The 11072-nt window shown below is 35.1% G+C and overlaps 1 protein-coding gene across 1 annotated transcript; it reads left to right on the forward strand.

Moving 5' to 3' along the window:
- The first annotated feature begins 2553 nt into the window (after positions 1-2553).
- On the forward strand, positions 2554-10733 carry polm (polymerase (DNA directed), mu). Its single transcript, XM_051683865.1, has 11 exons — positions 2554-3147; positions 3609-3786; positions 4719-4817; positions 4955-5125; positions 5206-5277; positions 6046-6166; positions 7067-7199; positions 7299-7401; positions 7590-7853; positions 8785-8868; positions 9147-10733. Exons 1-11 carry the CDS (start codon positions 2975-2977, stop codon positions 9231-9233), a joined length of 1485 nt encoding a protein of 494 aa, XP_051539825.1. The 5' UTR covers positions 2554-2974; the 3' UTR covers positions 9234-10733.
- Positions 10734-11072: the final 339 nt, after the last annotated feature.

Here is an 11072-nt window from a genome sequence, read left to right on the forward strand (position 1 = left end):
AAAGTTTGAGGAAGTGAGACGAGAAAGAGTCATATGACTGCGGCCTGATTCAACAGCAGGCATGCTTTCTAGCAAGTCAGTCCACTGTCGGTCATATTTGGAACGCTCTCGGGAGGCTATTTCCAGTCATGCAAGTGCAGCTCCTATCTACTTGAATGGGGGAACACCAAAATCTCAAAAACAGTTGGTCAAGATTATGATTAAATAACATATTTCAAATCAGCAATAAAATTTGATAATATCGGAATCATAAATTGTGCTTCTTTACCTCATATTACGCTAAAACAAGCAATTTTCCCGGCTTGTATCACGCGCATTAGCGAGTTGATTGACAGGCGATGTCTGTATCAAAAAGGTGATTGGCTCTTTAACCTGTAAGGCGGGACTTCTTTTCTACATCCATTGATCGTTGGGCGCTACAATTTCTTGGTGAGCGTTCCAATTTCTCCCATTCATTTAAATAAGAGTGGCTCGTCTCTGCTAAATATTATCTGTGGTGACAGCCGAAGGAACCGTTCATGCAGTGTAAACACAATTTTTTTCAATCAATTGAAATTATATATATATATATACATATATATATATATATATATATATATATATATATATATATATATATATAATTACTTTTATTTAATTTAATAAAGTTTTATTCTTTAATATTTTTGTTAAATTATAAATAATGTATCTATTTTTTATACTATATATTGTTTTACCTTTTCCTGTATTTCTTTATTGCAGTCCTCACTGCTCTTTATTTATGTAATGTGCAATAAAATTTAACAATTAATATACAGTTAATAACATTATAAAATTATTAACACTTTTTCTGGAAAATTGCCCTTACACGAAGCTAGGTTTATTCCCTTATTAATTTAATTAAATCATTAAATCATAATCAATATTTAATTTGATCATATATCACATATCATATACTTTTTCATATATTGTATTTGCTCATTATACATGTTTTTGTTTTAAGGGGGGGTATTTGACTTGTTTATTACTCTGACCAGTAACAAAAATATGCCAAAACATCTCTCCTTTAAGGGGAATATATTTCTTTCATTTAAATCTATATAACAGAAGGTTGTTTCAATTAAAATTCAGTAAAAAAAAAAAAAAAGTTTACCCTTGGGGGTAAAAGGCCCCTAGGGGGTTTATAGTGATATCATGTAGATACCGGGGCAATAGTTATAGGGCATAATTTGTCAACTAATGCAAATCATTTTGAGACAGTAAAATGCTTTTTTGAGTGACAAATTAAGATGATGTTTACTCAAAATAACCACTTCAGAAAAAAGTCAACAATTTCTGTTAATTTCAAACACATCTGGCATTTTATTACATCTCAAGTATTTTATAAACACATAATAATCTCTATTATGATTGGATGAGTCAATGAGAGCCCACTTTGAACATTTTCCATAACAAATCTATAACAAAAAACAAAAAAAAAATCTGTTTTTAATAAGGGTCTTTAGCCCCTGCAACAGGGGGCTTTTTACCCCAAATATTATCCTTTCACTTATTGGACAGGTATTGAAAAACGTTTGATTTACTGACCTTATAACAGAAAATGATATATACTGTCTCAAAAGAAATGTGTTAATTTCAGGGATTTTCATTAGCTACATACATTTGCGACATTTTAAAAAAAATATTAAATATTACATCACATTGTCTCAAAATAAACCAATAGACATTACAAGCAAAGATCTCATGGATCAGGAACATTTTGCAGTGCATAGTAACAAACAGGTGTTTATGTTGTAGTTTTTGTTGCTATTTTGTATTTTGGGAGAAAATAAAATCAATAGAGCCTTTAGCCCCGTTGTACCACATGTCCCTTTCAAGAAGAGAAAGAGACCTTTCTTTTATATTTATTATAGTTTCAACAAAAAAGTTTAACAAACATGAGCACATGTGTAGTTTATGTTTTATGGCAAGGCCACTCGTCTCTCTTTTCACGTGATTATGTATTATTGATAATCATTTTATAATCGCATATGGCGCGGTCTTGTAATTGCATCTAAATAACCTCTTGCATTTAAAGTCTTGTTCATTTAAACAAGCATCAACTTTGGCAGCACTGTACAATACCTGTATTTAAATTTTGTTCTTGTATCGCCATGTTCATAAAAATGATGCGTCAGAGAAATCTGAGCAGTCTCCTTTATTTTATTTTTTTATTGCATTGTTTGTTGTATTTTATATAACAACTAATATGGCGTTTAGACGGACCACATGCGATGTGTGTATGTATCTAGCCGAAACCCTTTTTGAGTGCATCAAAATAGTGCACCACTCAATATACAGCCGACTTAGTACCATTGGGGAAAGCCCCTCTATTTCTTCCTGGTTTTGTTCATTTAATCATTATTTTATTTATTTTCATTTTTTGTATTACTTGAGCACAAACTGACAAACAAATCAAAATCCGCCTATGCAGTCTCTTTAAAATGTTTTTTAAAATTACCTTAGCTAGTAATAATGAACGACTGCGATTGGTCCATCCTTATTAGCGCTGAGAAAAGTAACAGGTACCATGTGACCACTCACTCAGTCCACGTACTGTTTCAGCAACGGTCTGGACGATAATTTACACCGGAATAATGACACTTAGAAACTTTAATGGCTAATACAATTAAAATACACAGTAAAAACTAAGGGGAAATATTATTTGAATACATCGTACTTCCAGGTTACCACGCCCCGCCCTTTTTTATGACTTGTTTCATGTTAACCGGCATGCTTCCCATTTAGTCTGTTTCTAAAATTGTTCTACAGACATTCAATGCGGTGCAGGTGCAGGTGCAGGTGCAGGTGCAGGTGCAGAGATCCACTCGGGCTAGATGCTGTCTAATCTGCTGTGTTGTAGTAGATGGGATGATCAATGGATTCTACATGATTTAAGCCACTAGAGGTGATTCAAAGAGACTATAGATAGACAGACGGATAGATAGACAGAATAATGATCCCATTAAAGCGCAGGAAAATATCTCATACTGAAAGCCATCAGAATGAAAGCTGCAAGTTCCCCCATGTCCCTATTTTCATCCTGGAGAGGAAGATGGGGGCATCTAGAAGATCATTCCTTACACGACTAGCACGAAGCAAAGGATTTCTTATTAAGGAAGCATACAGGTATATTTACTTTAAGAATATACTTAGTACTATGTCACTACCATGATTTCTTGGATATGTATCAGGGTAGTACTATGGTGCATGAATATGGTAAGCATTCCACTTACAAAAAAGTACTAAAAGTAATTTAATTTTTTGACTTGGAACCATGGTATTTTCTTGGAATTACCTTGGAGTACCGTGCAAATACCATGGTGCATGAATTTCAGTACCATGGTTTATCAAGAAGTACTATGGTATCTGATACCATCACTGTACTGTAGTACCACCACAACACTTGTAATAGTAATTTGACTGAGCACCTATGAAAGTGTAACATTACAGTATTAAAAATACCATGCTATTACCATGGTACATGTCCAAAAAACATGGTACTATTTTGTACCATGAAGGTACTTTGTAAGGGAGTGGCTTAAAAGGCTTGAAGAACCTTTTCCAGTTTACTGTTTTTTGTCGTACAGTTCTGCTGTCACACATGTTGTATCAGAAAACAACAGTGGAGATGAAGTCCAGTCGTGGCTGGAAAACCAAACAGGAGTAGACACGTCCACTTCAGTCCATCTGTTGGACGTAAGCTGGTTTACAGAGAGCATGGCGGCAGGACGTCCTGTTACAGTTCAGGACAAACACAGATTGAAAGTAAAACACAGATCACACTTGCATAAGCTTCTTTCATTGGCACATTACTTAACCCTCCTATTGCTTTCGGGTCATTTTTGACCCGGTAGACGTAGATCATCATTTTTAAATACCACATAGTTTTTAGTACAGTAACCAAACTTTGTGAATTTGTCAAGACTATCAAAATACACATTATGATTTTTATTTTTTTATTTTTTCAGATTTTTGAATAAAATGTTAAGAGATATAAAAAGAGAGATAACCATTTAAAACAAATTGTTACATCGATTGCATTCGGGGGGCAATTTTTACCTCTGCAGCAATTGTGGCTTTACACATGATATTATGATTTTTATTTTTATTTTTTTTATATCTATGAATTAGATTTTGAAATACTTGACTAACATTTTGCCTCTTTCCCATACTCTCTCACACACTTTTGTTTTTGTCTCCCATTGGGACTGCGTCTTGTTTACAAACATACACAATAATTCTCACATTATATGTTTATATAAATTTTATATATTGCTATATTCAAATAAAATTGCATAAATATATGCTGATAAAAAAAATATGTGTTCACATGTATCACACTGGTGTGGCTGTAGTTAATGTATATTTTGAAATGTTCAATTTCCTAAAAAAAAAAATGGTATAAAAATATTAGCTTTATACTGTAGTTGTCAGTTAACATACCAAAAATATCAATCTTTTTACATGTATGAACAGTTAAGAAGTTATTAATGACTTACAATATGGTTTTAGATAAAAACATCAGGTTAAGAATGATTTATAAGCTTAAATTACAGGGGGTCAAAATTGACCCGCTAATGGAAAAGGTACAGTATATGCAGATTCTGTACACAATAGGAGGGTTAAAAAGGGCAATTGCACAAGAAGAGGAATGAAATAATTCCATTATCAGCCCCTGATGTGTAAATATGTTGCAGGTTAACCCAAAATGTAATGGGGATGATAATGTCATTCTGATGAAAAGTTATGCTTGCCAAAGAAGAACACCCTTGAAGCACCACAATTTATTCCTGACAGTAAGTTCTTTATGTCTTTAAACTGCTTTATTCACTTAGCATGTCTTTCCATCGAGATAAATACAGTTATTTTAAAACAATGCATTTTAGCTCATTTCATTGCTGTTGTTTCCCACACTGTTCAAACTGTCTTGTAGGAAGCTCTCGAGCTCCTGGCTGAGAATGCAGAATTTAGTGAGAATGAAGGACGGAGTGTGGCGTTCAGACGGGCAGCGTCGGTGCTAAAGGCACTTCCGCATCGGGTGCATAGCATGGATGAGTTAAAGAGTTTGCCTTGCCTGGGTGAGCACTCACAGAGGGTTATAAAGGTGAGATTGCACTCTTTAAAAAGAAGCAATATTAGCTATTAAACAGGTAAATAAGTATCACTCCATATTGACTCTTTTAGGAAATTTTAGAAGATGGAACATCAAGGGAAGTGGAGTCAACAAGACAGTCTGAGCAATTTCAGGCCATGAAGGTAATAAGTGGACATGTACAGAATGGTATGCACCATGCCACTCATACTATTTTTGCAGTATGTGTACTGTGCACAGTATGCAGATTTTTGTGTGCATAGTATGTTACACCCGAATGACCTACTGCATTTGCTAAAAATGTGCAGTGTTCAGTGCACACATGAGACAACGTATCCCATGAGGGAATATATATATATATATATATATATAGCCACAAGATGTTAACATTATACATGTTAATAAGATTTTATTGTGATAAAGTAGCTCACTAACCTTGTCAATTTAAAGTTATATCCAATTTTACAACTGTGTTGCCATGATGATGCAATGCCAGTAAACCCAAGCGATTTGTAGCACACTAAAAGCATGTAGAAAAGAGATTTTATCATACCAAAATAATGTTTACATGTAGAATGTTTACGTCTTGTGGCTATAGGTGTGAAATATTGTGTAATTTTAACTTTTACAGATTGGCCCCATTCACTTCCATTGTAAGTGGCTTATGTTTACTGCGATTTTTGGTTTGTTTGATTTATTTTTTTATTTTTTTAAAACAAGGGATGAGTCGAACATAATTTTTGTGGTAATCAACATTATGCCACAAATGCTGTCAATTAAGCTTAACTTGTATTGAACCTGGAATATTCCTTTAAAAACAGTTTGCAGTATATAGTATGCACTGTGTGCAGTATGCTTGCGTTTCATTGCAAACATGGCCAATATAAATGTTTTTTCTGTAAATTATGAACTCGCATCTTTCCTGCCGATAGGCATTAACAGGTATTTTTGGGGTGGGTGTGAGAACGGCAGATCGCTGGTTTAGGAAGGGTCTGCGATCTCCAACTGACTTGATCCGGATGGGACAACCGCTGAACCGTGCACAGCAAGCAGGTATTATGTGCCATTATTCTCAATTTCTAACAATCCAACATCAAACATTTTCTTTAGTTGGAATAATGTGCAGCATTGAATCATGTGCTAAAAGTCCAATGTATTATAAAAGTAAATTAGGTCATTTTTGATTTAATGTTTACTTGATCAAATTAATTAAAGGGAAAGTTCACACAAAAATGAAAATTCTCTCATCGTTTACTCACTCTCATGCTATCCCAGATGTGTGTGACTTTCTTCTGCTGAACACAAAGAAGATGTTTAGAACAATATTTCAGTTCTGTAGGTCCTTTAAATGCAAGTGAATTGTGATCAAAAATTTGAAGCTCCAAAAAGCCTATAAGGGCAGCATAAAAGTAACCCATAAGACTCCAGTGATTTAATCCATGTCTTCAGAAGAGATATGATAAGTGTAGATGGAAAACAGATCCATATTTAAGTCCTTTTTTTACTATAAATCTCCACTTTCACTTTCACATTCTTTTTCTTTGTTTTTGGCGATTCACATTCTTTGTGCATATTGCCACCTACTCAGCAGGGAGTAAAAAAGGACAAAAATATTGATCTGTTTCTCACCCACATCTATCATATCTCTTCTGAAGACATGGATTAAACCACTGGAGTCTTATGGATTAATTTTATGCTGCCTTTATGTGCTTTATGGAGCTTCAAAGTTCTGGTCACCATTCACTTGCATTGTATGGACCTACAGAGCTGAAATATTCTTCTAAAAATCTTTGTGTTCTGGTGAAGAAATAAAGTCATACACATCTGGAATGGCATGAGAGTTAGTAAATGATGCGAGAATTTTCATTTTTGGCTGAACTATCCCGTTAAGTCCGAAATGACCTCCGAAATCATCTAGAGTTTCAAACTGACCTCTGACATCATTACTTTTAGGAGTACAGTATTACGATGATCTCCAGAAACCTGTCACTAAAGCAGAGGCAGATGTCATCAGTGATATTGTACAGCAAGCAGTGTGTGCTGTGCTGCCCGGAGCAGAGATCCAGCTGATGGGGGGATTCAGGAGGTGTGTTTGCTTTTGGGAACACTGTGTGTTAAAGACATGCAGAACTTCCCATAATACTGTTTCTATAAAACTCATGTTGAGTGTTCTCGTGCATTTCAGGGGGAAAGAATTCGGTCATGATGTGGACTTTCTCATAACACATCCAGAAGAGGGCAAAGAGGAAGGACTGATGGCCAAAATTATAAAGTGGCTTGAGGAGAGGGTACTTGTGAATTTCTTTTAGTAGTAGCATTATGAATTGCATGAAAACCAGTTGCATTTTATTCAAGCATTATAGGATGTTGAGTCATAACAAAGCGATCGTTTAAAGATATGACATGTGTAACCCTAGATTATTTCAATAGAGCCTCTTGCTTTGGATGGAAAAGTAACTTGTGTATTTGTCATCAGGGTTTACTGCTATATCAGAAGACGACCAGAAACTCTTATTTGGAGAAAATGGACGGTCCAGCTCGGCCACCTAATAATATGGATCGCTTTGAGAGGTGCTTCTCCATATTTAAGCTTCAGATATCTGATAGAAGCACAGGAAGTCATGCTGAAAGATCTGTCAGCCAATCAGAGACCTTGAGCTGGCGAGCTGTACGCATAGATCTTGTGGTCAGTCCCTACTGTCAGTTTGCCTTTGCTACTCTTGGCTGGACGGGGTCAAAGGTCTGTAACTTCAAACTCTCATGTCACTTGTTTTTACACGGGAAAAAAAAAATAATTTCTTAATTCGTATTTTTGTTTTCACATATCACATATTATAGCGACCACAAGGAGGTTACCCCATGTGACTCTACCCTCCCTAGCAACCGGGCCAATTTGGTTGCTTAGGAGACCTGGCTGGAGTCACTTAGCAAACCCTGGATTCGAACTCGCGACCCAGGCCCCCAAAAAGCGCTACTTTTAGTCATTTTCGTAGTTGTCAAAAGTCTGGCTTGGGATGTTAATGAAAGCCAGACCTCCCAACACAATGTGCATTTTCATGGCTAGCAGAAATCAGCTTATTCCAAAAAATCTGACAACACCAGAAAACCACGCTTACATGAGATTTGAAATAATTGGGTTATACTGTGCTTTTGACGTCAAAACGTTAACAGTCATGTGCATAATACTTGCGCACTTTGGAAAGGCTAGAAAAAATGCAGGGAAAAGTTATTACATGCAACAAGAAATCGGGGTAATGGGCAAACATCTACATGTGCTGATCGTTTAATGCTTAAACCGTTTACGACCTTACCCTGATAACGGAAAGGTGTTTAAGGCATTAACACGTTGTCGGCTTATTAAGCATAATAGGTGTAAGATCGCGTATGTTTTTTCTGGATTTCTATTATTTATTTATTTTCATTGGTATTATAGTTTATAGACTATTTAGTTTTCATTCTTTTAAAAATAATGTTTTTTTTTTTTTTTTTTGTTAATTAAAATATTTTGAAATGGTAAATCGTTTGATTAATGAAAATACAAACGCTAAGTTTGAATTTTCATTTATTGTGTGCTGTTAAAGTCTTACTTTAACTCTGCATTCTAGTCTACGTATCCTCATCCTCTTTTAGTTTTTTGAAGTCAGCTCTCATATGTTGTGTTTGTTCTGCAGCTGTTTGAGCGGGAGTTGAGAAGGTGGGCGGGGCAAGAAAAGCACATGTCCTTGAGTAGCCACGCCCTGTATGACAACAATCAGGTGACTAATTGCATACTGAACATATGCATAGATATGTTGTCAAGTGTATATGTAATCAGATATATAAAATACTTTTGTACTCTTTGTAGGTCTGCTGTCTAATAATGCTTAATAATAGGAGTATATGTTTAATTGTAACCTTAATGATAAGCTCATGGATCTTTAAACCTTGCAAGATTATCTACATGTAAACAAAACCTGTAAATTTCATATTATACTGGCTACTTTTTTTTACTATCATTCTCTCTGTTTCTCTCTCTGTGTGTAAAATTGTACAGAAGCATTATCTCAGAGCTCAGACAGAGGAGGAGATTTTTGCCTACCTGGGACTGGAGTTTATTCCTCCGTCTGAGCGGAATGCCTGAATCTGTCCATCTCTGATTCTCACTACAGATGTGCTTGTGTGTGCTTTGACCACAGAGCCTTACATTTCCATTGGACCGCAATATATTATTTATTAGCTCTCGAACCACTTGTGATCACATAGAAAGGAATGGACTGCAAATGTTTTGCAAAGATCAGATATCCAGACACTGTTTTAATCAGTACACAACTGAATCAGTTTCAGCGCTCTACACCAGATCCATACGTTGTACTGTACTAATGACAGGAGCACACTATTAGGTTTTAACATTTGTTTCTTTGTAAATACGTTGGTTTTTTTTCTTCATAAAAGACATTATTTGTCTCTTTGAAACTGAATGAATTATTCATCATATTTTATACTTTATAAAGTTAATTTTAATTGAAACTCAAATGTGTCTTAATTTTTTTCATATAGGCACTGTTGTAATTTGACAATTCTTTTCTTTGGATATATGGCCTGTTTTGGGCGCTTAATGCAGAGATCATGTAGGTCAGATTCAAGCCCATGTGTCGTGAGCACATGCACCATCCATTGTGCTACTGTTCTTATACAGTATGTAAAATATACTGTATATCATATTCTACCAATTGTTTTCGCACTTTCTTGGCTGTGCAATACACTTAAATCTGACATACACACATATGTACCAATGTCTTGGAGGGCTTACAGGTTTGTCAGAGAGAGAGTATTTCCTGCATGTTTATGTGCCTTAATGATGTTTATGTGATGTTAAGAAGTCTGCAGGATGCATTTGTGGTGACATGATGTGTCCTGTATTTGCACCTGGATCATTATGACCCGATTTTCCCAACTGCAATGCGTCTTTACATACTGATTGTATATTTTTTGAGACACCCCCATCCTCTTTACTGTAAACAGACGTCTCTGTCACTGCGGGGGTTCTTTGAAGTATGAATTCACCTCTGCTTGCCTCCTTTCTTTCAGTGTTAATGGCAGCACTGTTTATTTAGTCTTTACAATAACAACAACTGTGTCTTGATAGAATGAAACCATGTGTCAGACCACATTGTACAAGGTAACGGAAAATACACTTAATAAGAAACAGGGTTCCCACGCATCCTGGAAAACCTGGAATTTTGTAATGCAGATTTTCAGTCACGGAAAAGTCATAAAAAATTTGATATAAATAATTATTTTCCAGAATACCTAAATGTTCTGGAAAATAATTATTTGTCCTGGAAAATATTTCAGTGAACGAATCCCTGTCACACACTTTCTTTGCTCATCTGCTGTCATCTCTGCTTTGCTCCGACAAAATTAAGTAATGATATAGTACAAAATATTAAAAAAAAAATTTTTCATTCCAACATTGCTGTTAACCAAAAAAAACTTTTTTGAGTTATAAACTTCAGACAACGATGATGGTTGGACTACTGATTTTTTTTTTAAAACTCATTCACACCCTGGGTTGGTAGCATGGTGATTCAGCCTTAATAATACCTCGGGATGTGAATTAATTTTCAATAATTCAACGATCAGAGTCAGCTTACACTGTAAATGATTTTTGTTGTTTTGACAGTATTGTTACTGTATTTCAAACTGCAACTTACTGTAGATACTGTTTACAGTATGTTGTTGTCAGTTTTGTTGTTTTGACAGTATTGTTACTGTATTTCAAACTGCAACTTACTGTAGTTACTGTTTACAGTATGTTGTTGCCAGTTTTGTTGTTTTGACAGTATTGTTACTGTATTTCAAACTGCAACTCACTGTAGATACTGTTTACAGTATGTTGTTGTCAGTGTTGTTGTTTTGACAGTATTGTTACTGTATTTCAAACTGCAACTTACTGTAGATACTGTTTACAGTATGTTGT

This window comes from Myxocyprinus asiaticus, chromosome 42 (assembly GCF_019703515.2).
Source record: "Myxocyprinus asiaticus isolate MX2 ecotype Aquarium Trade chromosome 42, UBuf_Myxa_2, whole genome shotgun sequence".
NCBI classification, from domain to species: Eukaryota; Metazoa; Chordata; class Actinopteri; order Cypriniformes; family Catostomidae; genus Myxocyprinus; species Myxocyprinus asiaticus.

Coding starts and splice junctions, on each gene's coding strand:
- polm (XM_051683865.1), top strand. CDS start 2,975: ATGATCCCATTAAAGCGCAGGAAAATATCTCATACTGAAAGCCATCAG. Junction 4,818..4,954: donor ACCACAATTTATTCCTGACA/GTAAGTTCTTTA, acceptor ACTGTCTTGTAG/GAAGCTCTCGAGCTCCTGGC. Junction 7,200..7,298: donor CTGATGGGGGGATTCAGGAG/GTGTGTTTGCTT, acceptor CGTGCATTTCAG/GGGGAAAGAATTCGGTCATG.